Source organism: Bombus flavifrons, chromosome 3, assembly GCF_040668555.2.
Source record: "Bombus flavifrons isolate JBK064 chromosome 3, iyBomFlav1_principal, whole genome shotgun sequence".
In the NCBI taxonomy this organism is placed as follows: Eukaryota; Metazoa; Arthropoda; class Insecta; order Hymenoptera; family Apidae; genus Bombus; species Bombus flavifrons.
Window position 1 is genome coordinate 13,859,111 of NC_138444.1, and position 17,745 is coordinate 13,876,855.

At 27.6% G+C, this 17,745-nt stretch overlaps 3 protein-coding genes across 4 annotated transcripts; 1 reads left to right on the forward strand and 2 right to left on the reverse strand.

Annotated features, from left to right (window-relative positions):
- Positions 1-140: 140 nt before the first annotated feature.
- On the reverse strand, positions 141-6,024 carry fwe (calcium channel flower). 2 transcript variants are annotated; one of them, XM_069132920.1, is made up of 6 exons: positions 5,821-6,023; positions 5,615-5,735; positions 5,084-5,291; positions 4,738-4,845; positions 4,051-4,210; positions 141-3,217 (listed from the first exon to the last, which is right to left on the reverse strand). In XM_069132920.1, the coding sequence occupies exons 1-5, from the start codon at positions 5,821-5,823 to the stop codon at positions 4,087-4,089; spliced, it is 564 nt and encodes a 187-aa protein (XP_068989021.1). In that variant the 5' UTR covers positions 5,824-6,023; the 3' UTR covers positions 141-3,217; positions 4,051-4,086. The 2 variants fall into 2 exon arrangements, with proteins under 2 accessions (XP_068989021.1, XP_068989020.1); XM_069132919.1 differs by lacking the exon at positions 4,051-4,210 and having other exon boundaries at positions 5,821-6,024.
- Positions 6,025-6,604: 580 nt separating this feature from the next.
- gig (TSC complex subunit tuberin) lies at positions 6,605-15,051 on the reverse strand. The gene is made up of 29 exons (XM_069110551.1): positions 14,828-15,051; positions 14,453-14,589; positions 14,145-14,338; positions 13,865-14,068; positions 13,606-13,780; positions 13,307-13,507; positions 13,089-13,230; positions 12,872-13,020; positions 12,623-12,795; positions 12,392-12,560; positions 12,091-12,312; positions 11,692-11,953; positions 11,487-11,605; positions 11,260-11,424; positions 11,006-11,171; positions 10,733-10,929; positions 10,530-10,646; positions 10,271-10,452; positions 9,980-10,193; positions 9,455-9,886; positions 9,216-9,387; positions 8,930-9,131; positions 8,644-8,824; positions 8,344-8,526; positions 8,092-8,270; positions 7,656-8,004; positions 7,445-7,585; positions 7,208-7,378; positions 6,605-7,026 (listed from the first exon to the last, which is right to left on the reverse strand). The coding sequence occupies exons 1-29, from the start codon at positions 14,904-14,906 to the stop codon at positions 6,820-6,822; spliced, it is 5,484 nt and encodes a 1,827-aa protein (XP_068966652.1). The 5' UTR covers positions 14,907-15,051; the 3' UTR covers positions 6,605-6,819.
- Positions 15,052-15,076: 25 nt separating this feature from the next.
- LOC138178582 (uncharacterized) lies at positions 15,077-17,686 on the forward strand. The gene is made up of 5 exons (XM_069110580.1): positions 15,077-15,187; positions 15,690-15,905; positions 16,012-16,128; positions 16,206-16,456; positions 16,533-17,686. The coding sequence occupies exons 2-5, from the start codon at positions 15,804-15,806 to the stop codon at positions 16,972-16,974; spliced, it is 912 nt and encodes a 303-aa protein (XP_068966681.1). The 5' UTR covers positions 15,077-15,187; positions 15,690-15,803; the 3' UTR covers positions 16,975-17,686.
- The last annotated feature ends 59 nt before the right edge of the window (positions 17,687-17,745 follow it).

Genomic DNA, 17,745 nt, shown 5'->3' on the forward strand with positions numbered 1-17,745 from the left:
GCGATTTTTAAAAAAAGAATCATGTAAAATATAATACATAAGTAATACGGTCGAAAAAAAAAGAATTATAAGAATGAAATTTAAAAGGTTTAGTTATAGTAAATTTTACCACTTTAGTTAAAATTATTCAAATATAATACTTTTAATGTAATTTTAATATTTATTGACAATTTTACTATACATGTATGTAACGAATAATCAAGCTTATTAATTTATTCATGTAATTATTAATGTAATACATACATAGCGGTGTATATCCGAACCTTTTATTTATAAATTTCTACTCCCAAGATTAAACATATTTATAACAGGATATTTTTAATTAAATAGACATATGTTTAAAATAAGTCTATTTTCTTCCGTGTATACATATCATATTGGCTTGAAATCGTGATAGTGCATTAAGCATTATAAATATTTCGATTGGGTTTCTATTTAATGGAAGTTGAATATCTACATATGTATATTTTGGTATATTTCGAAGACAGTATGTACTCTTAAAATTTATTCATAATCCACTAACCTATATAGCAAATAATGTATGTTACTATAAATGTTTAATCCTTCTCAATAATAGTTGGTCAAATACGCATGCGACATATACTTTTGAACACATTTCCTTATGACAGAAAATTATTATAAATATATTCCTGTCCTACCAATAACAACAATAAAATGCCTCATGTAACTTATCGTACATTTTATACATCATTCATTTGAAAATTTATTTTAACATTTTTTTTCCTTTTTATATTATTTTCTTGATGTTGAATTTGCTCAAGTATCGTCTCTCATTGTGTAAACACTAAATATTCTTCAAAATTTATGCAATGAAAGTAAAATAAAATCACTTAGCGCCGAATATTTGCTTCTAATTTAATCTCTCACTAATATCATACATTCTTTATATCATTTTTTTCCTATTAAACATTACATAAAAATATTTGACACTAATGATGTTATCAAGGTAAGTATACCCTGATTTTATTATATTTTTTAAAATACGTAATTTAAATTTAAAAGAAGCATTTTGTAATCTTAAAATAAATCATAGATGATAAAATATGAAAGTCGGAAATTTTCGATTCAGATTGAGTACAGAAACTACATGTGATATAATCAAGTTACATAATATGCTCCTATTTCTTTTAATGCATGCTAATTAACATTGCGTATGATATAGTATATTATTTATCATATATGAACATAAATTGCTAAAAGTTTACTTAATTATAAACAATCACAATAAAATGCTACACGAAAATCACAATAAACAGTAACTTTATAATACGCACTATATAAATACAATAATTTACATACGTCTAGAAGTGGATTTAAACTGAATTTATTTGGCAAACGCAACACTAAAATCATCAAAGATTTAAAAAATTGGTACCTGGTTAAATATTTCTAGAGTCTTGTATACTTAATAAATAAATTAATTAAAAAATGGGAATGTAGGGAGAGATAATGGTCGAGTAATTTGACAGTTTCGATTAAGAAATAAATGCTTATTCGATTAAAAATACATGATATGGATTGAAGAGGGAAAGAAGTTCAAAATGTCTATAAAAATGAGGAAGTCATTGATACATCTGATTCTGATTAAAACAATTTTGAATAGAATAAAATCTGATATAAACATTATCGAAATAATCAGAATATTATATATTTACAATTTTGTAATTTTGAACAAAAACTACATTATACACACTAAAATATACCAGTACATCTGATCAGTAATACTCTCTGCCATATATCATTCAGATTTAGCTACAAAAATATAGAAGGTACAAAAAATTATGTTTGGAAGTTTTGGAATCAAAAATATCATATGGGAGTAGATACCATATATATAAATATAAATATCGAATGAAACGATTACGAAGTAAATTCAAATGTATGTATGTATACATGTATATGTACAAATAATTTCGCAGAAAAAATAAACGAAGTAATCCATATACTTATATTTCCATATATATTTTCTTTATTCAAGGTAGGATAAAATAATAAAAAGAAAAGTTACATAATCTATCTTTTTGTTTCCTCTTTTTCATGTTAAATGTAATAATACATCGAAGTCGAACAATGTCTCTCTTTTTAAATTACATATATATTTAATTTTTCATATAAATTAATTCTTGCATCCATCAAATATCAATTTTGAAGAAAAGTCTATCCAAAATAATCTTTTTTGCAAAATATTGCAAATTTCATTCACAAAATAAAAGATTGATTTATATAAAATATATATATAATGCTGTTTTTCTAGAAAAAAATGAAGTGCAATATTATTGGATTTAGATCAATTCTTAATTTATAGATTAATTTTTTATCCTAAATAATAAACAAATGGAGGATTGTTCTAACTATATAACTTATCCCACATATATATGTATACAATACATGAATAAATGAAAATAAAGCTTATATGTTATGACTCGTCCACCTTCTATAACTTATGAATGATTCGTCTTAAAGTCTTAGGATATTTTGATTTTGGAAGTGTTATTTTAGTTCAAAATATTACACTTCATCAATTTAAAATGTAAAATTTAAATAGATAACTACATCCAAAATCAACTAACGTAAGATTATTTTTTCCTTACCAATTTCATTCTTTATGAACATTATGACACACAATAGACAAGTAGGAGCACAAGAAATCAAGCCTATGAATACTATCAGAATATAATTTCTATAGCAGTCTTTAACTTTGGCATTATTTCAAATAAAAAACTGAAATAATGTAACTTTTATATATATAATAATGGTTTAGTAAATAATGGGTTAATATCACTAATGCTCTATTGATATCGAAGTCCACAACTGAACCTAAATTAAAAATTATGTATGAAAAGGAAAAAATGACCTAACTACTTCACCTATATATCAGCACAAATAATATAAGCAATTTACAGTATCATAAATTGAAGATGATAAAATATTAGAATATTAGTAGGACTAAATAATAAGTGTTTCAAACAATGCATATTCATAGGCTCAATTATTGAATATTTTACCAAGTCAACATTCATCACCATTCATACCAGAAAATGAATTCTTTTGCCAATTAATGTCGTGAATTTAAACATTACTATCTGGTCTATTGGTAAAACTCATTGGTTGAGCATTTTCAACAAGTGTAGCTTGCATACTCGATGAAGGAACCTCGATATTCGTCGCTGCTGATCTCATTTCACGAAGTGGTGCCCTAAAAATTCATAAATTATTAATTTATTTATTTATTTAATTATTATTTATTACTGTCGTTATATGTATATACAAAATATAAATTTTGTATTATAGAACACATACCTATAAAGACGCTTTAATAATATAAAATGTTACGTTATAGCAAAAATTTCAATATTATTTTAAACATTTTATAACTATATCTAAAAAGAACCTATACTATTCATAAAGAATAGTATTTAACAAAGAAGTATTAAGGGATGGTATTTAAAATTGAAAATAATGTGCTGAAATCCAAATGTATATAAAATTATAGGTAAAAGAAGCTGGCAATATCATGCAACTCATTGATATAAGTCATACACTATATCTCAAAAATATAAAAACAAAGCAAACATGTGTTTCCAATGCAAGAAATCCAAAGCTAAATGTGTATTTTCCAAAGCTATGTGTGTTATTTTCATAGAATTAAAAGAACGTTTGTGTATAGGTAAATAATTGTTTAAAATTATGAACTAATATTCTTAAGCTTAAGCATACACACATTTAAGCCTTTCATTGCAGCATAATTAATTTATGAGTTTTAACTTACATAGAATAAAAATAATATATGTATTATTAAATCAAATAATTCAATTTTTTCAAGTAAATTAGCGAAAAAACCATTGCACACAGAAATGACAATTTCATTGTAATGTATTAGATAAATTAAACTCATATTGTCAAATACATTGATCATAATTATAACATTAAAATCTAGCCATAAATCTAAAAATGTAATGTGGTATTTAAAAATGTGGTATCTAGAAAACTACAAGTGTAAAAATGACATTAAATTTTATTTATTATTGCCTGGTTAGAGAAGTGGTGCAATGAATGTTTGATGATTTATGTAGGCCTCCAGACATCAGGATCTTCCACGAGAGTTGTATGGTGATCTGTAGTAGGAGGTACAGTACCCTGTGGGGAACTCACACCCGACGTCATTCCTGCTGGGTCGGGCCTGGTTCCTCTGTTATGATTAGTGTATTAGTAACGAAAAATTAAGTATTACATACGACAAATATTATATACTTTACTATTATATTTTAATAGTACATAGCTTGTAACGTATGTTAAATAAAAGGAAAATGATACATTTTGTGTTGCTTTGTATGAATGATATATACTTTATGGAACTTCATAATATGAAATGGAAATTATGTTAGTTAATTTATGTATTATAAATAGTACCCAAAAACCATAGCAACAAATTCAAACATAAATATAAACAAATATGAGATAATGTAACAAAATTAGTCTTCCACCCAAAAGCAAATAACATGTGCACACATGATAACAACACACCATACAATTTATTTCCTTAACTGAATAAAATAATCGTATAAAAAATTATACTAATTTTTTAGAATTGAAACAAAGCAATATACTTATTAGTATAAATTGTTTATACCTATAAAAGTGTATCTGTATGATATATGTAATTTCAATATGAATGATATATCTCTTAAAATAATAAATTAAACAGATGTAACTTACTTTCGCCCAAGTGACATTAGTCCATATATTACACCTGTCGCAAATATTAGACCACTGCCAAATAAGCTACTCATTCCAAAACAAAGGAGGACTGAAGGAATTGCCATTCTAAAAATAAAACAATACATTATATCTAAACAGTAGCAATATAAATTAATATTAAAGGAAAGAAAAATAATATAACAATAACATAGTTAATTTTCTATCTCCCAGCCATAAAAGAAACTCGGTTTAAAATTTTCTCTATTATGATGCATTCTCATTTAATTATCTATGCACATCACTATAGAAAAAAAATATAGATTTATAACTTAAATATTTCATTAAAAATATAATTTAAACTTACATACAATATCCAGCTGCTCTATTCCAATATGGTCTCTTTTCCACCCAATCACTTAAGTTTTGTACATAATCAATAAATAGACAGCAACATGGTGCTTCTATTGTTGCAACTATAAAACCAGCCACCATTTGCCACATACCACTTATTAGGCAATCTACCGAACCCATCAGAATTGATAAACAATTCCATCCTCCAAGAATAATTGCAACTATAACAAATTCACAAAAATCATAAATAACTATTGCGTCAATAACATAAAGATAAGTAATAAAAATGTTTATAGTGATAATAATAGATGATTTAAGATGTTTAAGTTCTATATAATTAGTCGTAAGTATAGAAAAATCACAAACCATAAATGCATATTGTATGTTAATACTGTATGTCTATACAAAACATGAATTATTATATACATTTTTTTTATGTAAATTCTAAAAAATATAAGAAGTTTACTGTAAAAGAAAGTAATGACAGTAAGTTAATTCCATAATGATGTATATCTCACAATACATGTTATGTTACAAAACATACTTATACTACCCACGGTGCCGAGTCCTCGTCCAGCATACTTCATCCACCAAGGTACATCGTCCTTGGCAACAGGGTCCTGTCCTGGTCTTTGCATAATCGACGATATTTTCTCAGCGAACGACTAAAAAGTCAATAAACTATCAATATAAAAAAAACATAACATATGTCCAAATAATTGTAGTTTCAGTAATTGAAAATACATTTACCATTTTTATCGTTCCAGTCTCCCCTTCTTCACCAGCTGACAGGACCAAACGAGACTGACAGTACTATAAGGATGTTGATGTACGGAAAATCGACCCGTGAGTTTCTTAATTATGTGGGCAGAGGCGCTTATATCTGTCAACGATTTTGTACGTAGTTCTCACGTGAACTTCTTTATAGTTAAGCTGCGACGGTCATATAAACAGGTCTAGAGTCTGAACTACGATCATGTCTAGACACTCGCTAGGGAAAACCACCCCTCTTTTGAGTTGTGAAAAGGCAACATGGAAGACAACAAAGTTCTCGTTTTGCGAGATAGACAGAGATGAGTAGAGTATCTCTGTCCCTATTTGAGACATTTATGGCATCTCACGCATGCATAGAACGAGGACCTTCCTGTCTTCCATGTTAATTTTTCATGACTCAATTTTAGAATATTCCCTAGGCTTGGGGTATAGTGTATGGATATCGAGAGACCTGTTTATATGATCGTGGTTTAAGCGCTGTTTGTATTACCAACTTACAAAATAAAATATAACCTCTACGGCAAATTTCTACCAATCAATATGAAATAAATATTCATAATATCAGGCGAATATTTTTATTATTTTTAAATATAAAATTCATTTTTACTAATATAAATGCATTTTCTAAAATTGTGAATTTTTCCTAACGATTTGTTTGAAACCGATTTTGTCGAATTTATTTACAATCTTGAGGAACGAAATAAATTAAATAGATAGTATTATTTTATATTGAATATTAAAATAACAATACATAATTATAGTAGAATAATATTACATACTCGTTCTTTTATTTATCACAAAATTAAAAATTTATATTAATGAATTAACTGAAATTTGAATATAAAATATGAGAAATATTTGTACTTAGAATAATTATCTTCTTTGTAGTTTGCAGAAAGAATACTTAATTATCGCAATAACAAACATGAATCATATTAATTACAATTATTAAATAACTTCTTTATTAAAATCAAATCATGTTGTATACTCAGTAAAATCATCCATATAAATACGTTTGTTCGATCTTGGTGATAAATCATCAGTTGTTCTATCTGGATTATTGTTTGTTTCTTGCAACACACGATTCCTAAGTCGTTTAATATGTCGTAAACGTTCTAACCAATTAGAAGCATATGGATTGTGACTATTTTGTTCCAATGATGATGAAACCATTGAAGCAAGCTAGAACAGAGAAGAGAAACTATAAATTTCATTGTAATATAATTTAAGACAAAGCTATAATAAAACAAATACGGTATTAAATTAATGTTAATTTAATTTTTTTTATATATTGGAAAAACATTGAATAGTATACGAATAGTACAATATAATTACAATTAGTATATTTTTTTATAAAACTTACATTGGCATGAAGAGCTAACTGTCGAGATAAAATAGCTAAATTTTGATCAGAAATAATTTTTGGTTCACTATGTCGAATATGTTTAACTAATTCTTCTTTTACTTGAACTGTAACTTGATTAGTACCATGATCTAGGGGCTGAATTACAACACATGCATAATTGAACTGTCCCTAAGAAAGCAACACAAATATTAGTACATATCATACTTTACAATGAGATACTATAATAAAACATACCTTTACAGTTTGTATATTATATGGTTCTCCAGATTCATTATAAACAACAGTAACATAATTATTTCCAATATGTTGTTTTTTAGATGTGCATTTCGGATCACTTAATTTTGTTGGCATCAACGTAGCAACATGAAATGCCACCTGATAAAATTATATAAAATTACATTATCAAAAATATAAAATAACAAAAATTATAGAAATTTATTTCAACCTGTGTAACATCGTCTTGCCAAATATATGCAAAGTTTCCGTTTTCACCATTACGATCTAAACCTCCCAAAAACACACTTTCATCAACGTCCTTCAATCTGACTAACGTTCCTAATCGTTGTAAAAATTCTGTATATCGAAGTGATCCATGTTGATTAGCTAAAATTTCAGTTTCATTAGAAGCTTGCCCTGGACCAACATAAAGAACGCCAATTTTATGGGTTTCATATGGTTGTATTCTATCTAAATTTGTCACTGCTCTTTGTACAGCCGTTGTCTGTGGAACCAATAAAGGTTTTTCTGAAGGCGAACCAAAATGTGCTGTATGATACAGTTGCAAAAACACAAAACTGTAATTTATAATTTAAATATAAATTTTATATTAGAACACAAAGATAATTACCGAATATTTGTATTTAAAAGTATTGTATCATTACCTCGGATTGATACTAGTTTTAGGTGTTTCTTTTACTCGTGGCGAGTTTCCTCTACGAATATTATCCCATTCTCCACGGGACTTTTTTACGGGGCTCATTACAGAAATTGTATGACCTCTATCACGAAAAGGTAATGGCAAAGGAGGTAACATAGAAGGATCAGGTTTCTCATCCTTTTGCTACAAACAGATATGTGTATATGTATTTTCCTTTTAAAACAGAGTATTTAAGAATAAATATAATCAATGATACCTTATCAGCTAAATGATTGCGTCCAATAGGTGGTTTACTATCTGATCCTAATGGCATTTGTTTTTGACCAGAGTCAAGACTAGATAAACGAGGATAAATTTGTGTAGGTGATTGTGGAGGCTTTGCAACAGATGACTGAATTTGTGTTGCGCGTCCCTGTACTCCCAAAAAGTTTCCTTGAACCTGTAAAAATAGACAAAAGGTTTTTGTAATTAAGACATATTGCAAACTTTATTTACTTGAATACATAAACTGGAAGTGGCTTTTCATGCTCAAGAGGCTAAAAAAATAATACTATACCTGTATGGTAGTAGGTGATGGAGGAACAGTATTGCTAGTAGTCGTAATAATTTGAGTGACTTGTGTTGCACCTGGATAAGAACGTTGAGATCGTAATGCAGTTGGATGATCTGATGCATTTTCTGATGGAGGTGTTGTACCCATGCCAAACATCTCTTCTGGTATAGCTTCACAACTAACTCTGTATAAATATATCTTTATTATTATATTTACAAAGCTAATGAAAATTATTATTAAAATCTATTAAAATAATAGAATACACTATTATTTGTTAAACAAATAATACCTCATATCTTTTGCATATGTAGTTTTCGCAGGTTTTTTTAGTTCGGCATCAAGTTTGACTTCTATATCTGTAGATAAAAGATCTCGGTCTACTTGTTGCAAATTGCTTAGTTTTTCTTTATTCAAGAATGGATTCTTCCAATTAGCACTCATTTCAGGACTAGAATTTGATCTGCGTACGGGATTTCGAGAACGACGTAAATCTACCAATAATTTTTACTTTTTAATATACCCATTTTATTATTTGTTTATTACGACAATTAAAGTATAATAATGCTTAATCATACCATCTTCACCATCCTCTAAACTCTCTAAACTATCGCGTGAACTTTGCCTTGAAGGACTCGGTCGAGCCGGTGAACCGGGTATTGCGATTGGACCTGATGATACAGAAGATATCACAGATTTCATAATATTATGATCACACCGTATTTGATCCATACTTTTATCTGCAGTGTCCTATAGAAAGAGAGAAAGAATTGTACATTTTTTTACATAATTTTTAAATAATATATTTTGAAACTACCTCTGCTTCATCTCCAGAACACTCTGATGTAGATTCTTGCTGCTTTTGCAATAAATCTTGATTTGGCCTATATAAAGCCATTATATCATACACAGGAAAGTCTACATTTGTTTCAAATTGCATAGAGTTCTGAATCCTCATTATCCAAGACATATCACCTGTAGGTCTACGTACATATATCTCAGCCCAACCCTGACACCAACAAGCACAGAGCACATGTTCTTCTTGTTTCTCACTATTAAGTATTTGTTCTAATTTTGATGATTCTGCTTGATCTTTTTCCATTTTTTCTGAAGAATGGTCTTTTTTTGTTAAATCTAAATCTTCCGATGCTTTCTTTGATTCTTCTGTTGGGGAATTTGCAGCTGTGTTTGCAGTAGAGCTCCCATGACCTCCAGAAGACTGCCTAGACAATTTGTCCTCTTTTGCTGTCTATTATATATTATCATTTTATATTTTAGAACAATTTGTAACTAATAGCAAAATAATTATGTAAATAATATCAATAATGCATGTTAACAATACCTCTGTACTCGATGCTCGTCTTAAAGTTGATTGAGATGTTTTCGAATGTTCAGGAGATTGAGGACCAGGTTTACATACAACCCAACAATTATCACAAAGTCCATTTCGCATTGCTTTATTGCTACAACCACTTGTTGTTACTGTAATAAGTTTGTTACCAAGTAGCCATGTCATTGATTGACCCTCTTTAAGTAGAAAATCGGCTGCTGCTAGTCTAATAAAGATAAGTTATACTTATTTATATATATATATATTTCATAATTAATAAAACATGAAAATTTATAAATTTACCTTTTAGGTCGAGCTGAATAAGTTGAAAATGTGTATCGAGCCATAAGATCAATACAAGTTTCAGTAAGCTCCACATGAAAAGTCATTAAAGCCTCATCAATTGGAGGCTTTAAATCTGAAACTTTATTGTCTCCTATCATACGATTAGCCATTATAGGTCTCTCTCTCCTACCCCTACTACCCTATAAATAAAAATATAACAGTAAATAATGGATTAAAAAACGATAATAAACGAATATAATTTTATTAATTTTTATACCTGCTCTGTTAAGCTTGAACTACGTTTTCTATTTGAAGAATCTTCATTTATGAAGTTAAAATCTGATTTCATTAAATGTCCCTCTTCAAAGGGAACTATTACATTTGCCTTCAAACCCTGTATATTAAAAAAGAGTCATAGTTTCATTATTAAGAATAATAGCTAACAATAGACTAATAATAGCATGTTAATAATGTACATACTGTAGTAATAAATCTAACAAAATCTCTACGAAATGGTAGTCGACATTTCAAAAACCATACAGCAATTACATGATGTGCTAATGATACTGTATAATGATCATATTTGAAAGGATTTGTATATGGTAATAAAATTGCAAAGACAGACATGTATTGGTCTCCAATAAAACTTGCAAAAACTTTTGGAAGCCTAGTAAGAGCTGCAAGGAAAAGATATATAAATACATATGTATCTCACGATTAAACTTATTGGTTGTTAAAGTTTTTAATACTTACTAGACAGAAATTCCAAAATTGGTATAGCTATATGTACTGTTGCTGAAATTTTTGATAAATTTAAAAGTACTTCAGATAGAAGTTTGTTCATTGCATCACGCATTTCTAAAATACAAGTTGTAAGACTAGTAACACACTGACTTGCACACTTTGCTGTTAAACCAACCTAAAAAGTGACAATATTTAAAAAATTTACCTAGCTACAAACATTGCATCAGTGTATTAATTTTAAGAATTGAATTTTATTTTCTTACTTCTAAACACTTTATCAAACGCTGTTGCAAATTAGGTTCCAGATGTGCATGATATGAAGCTAATGATGCTAATACTGGAAAAACATGAACGCGAAACTCTGAAAGAGTAAATTTTGGAGGAACATTGTAGAGAGACTCTGGAAGTCTCAAACTTTTATCACTGACCTATAAAAATATATCAAAATAAATTTGTTGGAATGTTTAAGGAAGAGAATAAGATAATGTACCATGGAACAAAGTGCAGTTGCAAAGAAGTCAATATCGTTTGTATGTCGTGATAATATTAATGCTCTATTTTGCATTACTTGAGGCAATTCTTTTAATACAAGTTGCAAAACTTTCCAATCTGTAAAACCAATAAATTTTAAATTCAACTCCCAACTTTCATAAATAAATAATTATATAATAATTGAAAATATGTATAATATAAACCTTTTTCTGATTTAATACAGGAAATAACCGCTTTACATGCATGTGCCAATGACATATGAGTAATTTGACAAGATAAATGCTGTAATGGAGCTGGACTAACTGGTGGAGGACTACTGCCACCTCCTCCACTATTCATTCGTTCAGTTGTTGCATGTTCTAAAACTAGATATGGGCTGAACTTTATCACGGATGCATTTTGAGCATCCGGAAATCCAAGATGATAAAGCGTATTCGCTCTAATTTTTAAAAAACATTCAAAAATCTAAAATGCATAATAATTTTATAATAAGATACACTAAAATATAAGATACACTAAAATGTTAACGTATTACCACTAAAAAGTTAGAGATTAAAATATTTTGTATTTATTACATCATTTACATCATTTATATTTATTACCAAGTATCGAATGGTAGAAATGTCATGGAAGACGGTTGGTTCTTTGTAATGTTGCTCCAGATGATTGACTAAAACTTTGTAAGCACGTATGGCATGACTTGATGGTAAATAATAAATTTTTGATGTTAATATTTTTATCACACCAACAATTGCAGTCTTTACATCTTTAATATCGACATCTTTCGTAACTGGAGTGTCAGAAGTGAATGGTTTGTTGATTACCTTAACATACATTTTTAATTTGAATATGTTATATTAAAAATAATGTTTTATGTAAATAAATATCTAAAGAATTATATACCTTCTCCAGTATATCTAAAAGTTCTAAACATCTTTTTGTATCACACTCAAGACAAAGGTCAACAAGTAAATGTGCAACACCATTACGAATTGTAATATCCGAATCCATATCGACATGTTGAAAATATGGCACAATTATTCGCTCAATTAATTCATCTTCATATCTAGATCTATTGAAAGAAACGAGAATTACAAAATTTATTTAATTTTTACAAAATGTCATTTTATATACCTATTAACTTGAACGACGTTTGTTAAAACATCAAGAACTTTCATTCTAACATTAGTACGCGTTTCAATTTTATAATAACGCTCCATCAAATTTGCTAATTTGGATTGCCATAGATGATGTGTAGCTCCTATAGTACGTGCTCGATATTCGATTAATTTCAAAATGGAACCTTCCTAAAAAAAATAATTTTATATTTTGGCATGGAAAAAATATTTAGTGTTATATTTACATTAAAAATATAATAATTACAGGTCTTGCATCACTACATCGTTCAACGAGATCATAAAATCGTTGAATACAACCATTATAATAGTTACTATCCAATAAATTTTCAATGCTATTTATCGTTTCATGTAAACTCACTGAAACTTGTCTGGTTGCAGGTTGATTACTAGTTTCTAAGAACAGAATACATTATTAATAAAAACCTAATATTTACATCGAATTTCACAGTTTTAAATTTTACCTGTATGAGAAATAACTTCTTCAATAATATCAAGAATAATACTCCATGTGGGGTCCCATAACTCAGCACCATATTTATTTACTAATCTTTGAATTGATAATGTGACTTCATACATAACAATTGGATGATTACATTTTAAAGCCTTATAAAATAACAAAGCAATAAACAGTGAATTACATGAAAACATATAAAGATTATACTAGATTTTTATTACTTACTTGATAAAATGAAGGTAAAACTGATGTAGGAGTACATTCTAGTTTTGGAATTCTATGAGTCCCCCAAAGACCCATATTTACATAAAATACTGCACCTCTAAGTAAACGAACATCTCTCTGAAAATTTGTATCTTGTAGCAAACGACACATTGTATATAGTGCAGAATGACCCATATGTGTACCTAATAAGTTACGCATTATCTACAAAAAGTCATACATATTTGAGATTGAAGTATTTCTAAATTATAATTTTTATTTAAATTAATATTATTTAAACTTCATAAAATTTTGTGATGTACCTTCCAACTTATTTGACAGTATGTTTCAACATTAACACTTCCACATAATGCTATGATAAAAGTTTGTAATGAATCAGATTGTAAATTGCTGTAACAAACGATTGCATCCAAAGCTTCTAAGCATCCAGAAACAACTTCACTGCTATTGCTATAATAACATAGATGGCAAATATACCTAAGAATATAAAATATGAAGTATTTATTTTATAATGTCTACCATAATTGTTGATTTACTTATATTAAATTATAAAATATTTACTGAACAAGGCCTGATATAATATCTTCATCAATATATGCTGAGTTAAATTTTATGACATTAACAAGAAGCGATAAAAACTCAGCCCCCCTTTTTCCATCTCCTGCTGTTACAACAGGCATCCAATCTAATAAGAAAGGTCCCATTCTTTCCTCTAGGTGCAATATATCTTTTCCATTTTCTGTTAAGCTTTGTAAAAGGTCCAATCTACATAATAATCCTCAACTTAGCTAAAATATTCATAAAATAAAACAATTTCTAATTATTGCATTTTAATAGTTACCTAGGTCCAATATCTTCAGGAATATTGTGTTCCTTAACAACCATAAAGAACTTCACTCTCATAAGAGAAGATAATTTAGAATATTGACCTTGAACAAGACATCGCAGAAAGTTTAATGTCACATGTCTGTGCTCACGAGGCACATCCTTTTCCAGAAGATCTTGTACCAAATACCATAATCTTTCAGCTGCTTTCTAATGAAAAGATAGAAATCAATAATATTTTTAAACATATTACTACGAAATATTATTTAATAGATAATGTTAGACATATTAGTATAAATTTATTATAATAAACAATCTACCTACATCTTCCCATTGTTGATTAAGAACTGCATCACACAAATCTTTAATTACTTTTGTACGATGATGCACAGGACTTTCAGGACTAATTTCTTTCTCAAGATCATGAGTTAATGTAACATCTTCACGACTTTTATAATTACCTAAAAATAAATTTATTATCGATTTGTTTACAAATAATATATACGAATGTCATTCTGTAAATAATATATAAACTGCAATCGTCAATTATAATTTATAAATTATAATTACAGAATTATTTTACTTAGGACAAGATAAAAGCTTATTATCATTAAAAGCGTGTCTCATTATTTGATATCAAAATATATCAATAATACAATGTAATCATTAATTATAAAAATTGAATCTCTATAAAATCACCTTTGTTAATGCGGAAGAATTGTTTCAATTTATCATGTAATGTTTTATTATCTTTATCTTTGGAGTTCATTTTCGACATTTTATTTTACGAACCAAAAGAAAACACTAGGATATATCCAGAAACAGTTGTAATAAGTATTAGTAGGCATATCAAAAGCAAATCTGAGCAGAGAAATGTCAGTGAGATGCACCGTGTAAAGAGAGATGGGGTGCCAGAATGCCAAACACCAATCAGCTGTAATTTGCAACTATAAAAAAACACTAATGAAGACTATCAATATATAAAGTTTAAACGTATGTTTAAACCATATTTCTGATATTCGCCATTAGAGGGCTACAAGAAATAACTAATTCCCGCAAGTACTTATTCAATTAAAAATAAATTCCCAAATTAAAAATTGTAGATCTATTATTTTAATGGTTTATGGTCAAATACAATTGTTTTGTACGAATTCAATTTATCTAAAACAATAAACTGCAAGCAAAATATCATTTTTCCCTCTCTTTCTCTTCTTAAATATCTAAATCTATTCTACTATAGATTACTATATATTATATATAAATAAAATTTTTAAGTTAAAATATATTTAGTATTATTTATATTAAATATGATAAATGTAATAAGTGTATGAAATAATTTCTTTCTCTTTTATACAGAAATATAGTAATATACTTTTTTTTATTTATTACGATTTTAAAATTTTGATATAAAGTTATAGAATACAGCATGATAATTGATATATGTACATATATATATATATTATTATTATTTATTATATATCTCTTAATGTTCTAATATCGTATATTACATACTTCTATAATTATCGACTATTATCAATTTCATTTCCTTTATTTACTCTAGGACAACATTTCAGATAGTTGAGATCAAGATAGTAACACTGAAAAACAGTAGTAAAATATATAGCTATACGCAATTATACGCTTTCATTTTACGGTTAGAAATTTCAATTATACAATGTCAAAAAATTCTGCTGTAGATATTTTACAACCTTTACCATTTGAAAAATGGTCTCTTATTAAAAAAAAAGCAGAGCATAACTGGCCACATTTTGCGTATGTGAGTTTCAGTTTAAACAATTTATAATCAATACATATCCTAATGTTGTTAATATAAATCTTATATATAAACCACAGTAAATCATAATAAAATTTTCTATTTATAGTATTATTACTGGATTGAAAATGCTATTGTATGGAAAAAAAGGAATCCAAATATATCTATTCAAATTTATTGCCCATATGGAGATGATGAACAAGGAACTTTCCTTGGGCTAAGCAATGTAAGTATTTTATATAAATGTAAATATATAAATGTAAAAAGAAATTATAAGAAATATTATTTCCTATATATATATAGTTTTCAGAATATAATGTACTAATATTTACACTGCATCCAAACAGTGATATTATAAATAAAGTGTTAACAGAAACCAAAGTCATAGATTATAATCAACAAGTAAACTTTGTTACAGTTCATGAATGTTTTATATCTAGTGTACTGACTGCACTAGAGAATCTGAAACATTTGAGAAATGTAGAAACAAATCTAGTGTTATCATTTAACTATTATTTTAAGTCTGCTGAAGAGTGTATAAAAACAAAGACTTGGTATTCGTATTTGCTATTATATTATCAGTATACCACTATAATACTAATATACAATAATTTATTTGCTTTTCTTTAGGATACCAAATGAATGTTATATAAAACCTCTGGATAAATCAAACATTCCATTAATACATTCTGTATGGCCACACAGAGATGTGGAAAACCCAGAGTTATCCCTAAAATACTTAAGTACACTGGTAGAAATGAATGGTGGAATAGGACTATATTTAAAAGAAGATGATTCTTTAGTTTCTTGGTGCATGCAAAATGATTGGCATGGATTATCAATAGTACAAACTGTAGAGGAACATAGAGGAAAAGGTTATGCAAAAATAGTAGTAAATATGCTTTCAAAGAAGTTTGCAGAACAAGAGATTTCTACAGTACTATTTATTGTTAAAGGAAACACAACATCTGAAAATATGTTTAAAAAACTTGGCTGGAAAGTAGTTGCACCATTGGTTTTTATAATGCTTAAAAGACAAGTAGCAAATCCTGACAGTGACACTCAAAATTGATTATTCAATAATTCACCAAAATGATAAAAATGTTGTAATAAAAGATTATAAATATTTTCTATAAATAAATTTATTGCAGTCAAAAATAAATAATGCTTTAATTATAGTATATTTAAAAAATATAAAAATGAAATAACAAAGATAATTATGTTTAAACTTAGAAACATGCCAAGTAATATCCTTAGGATAATGTGAAAAGTTATTTACCAAGTATTTTGATCTTGATAAATACTAAATAAAAAATTTTTACTCTTATATATATAACATTATAATACTGTTTTTTAAAGCAATTTTTATGCTTGTGATTGAATTTAAAAAATCTTCTTTTCTGTAACTTTTCATATGAGTTACTCTTAATGCTTATTTGTATTTACTTTGTATTAGTAATTTTGATTTTTTATTCACCTACAAATTTGTATAATTCCTTATCAGTCTTTAAAAGTAAAATTTGTCAAAATGCAAAGGGAACTTGCTTTGTTGAAACTCCAGAGAAGTTACTTCCCCTCCTCTTTTTCTATACGTTGCAAAACTCAACATTTTGAACAACTTTTTTTATACATTTAACCGATGATCGGTTTCAGCTTCCGAGTTATTCGCAGAAAACAGTCGATACCACTACAGTAAATACTGCTTATAATTGGTCGTCCATTGTGTTATATGTATAGGAAAAAGTTCTTCTAAATATTGATTTCTACACATATGAAAAATCATCGAAATCCAAGGAGAGGTAACTTTTCTGCAATTTCACTCTTGCTTTATATGTATATATAT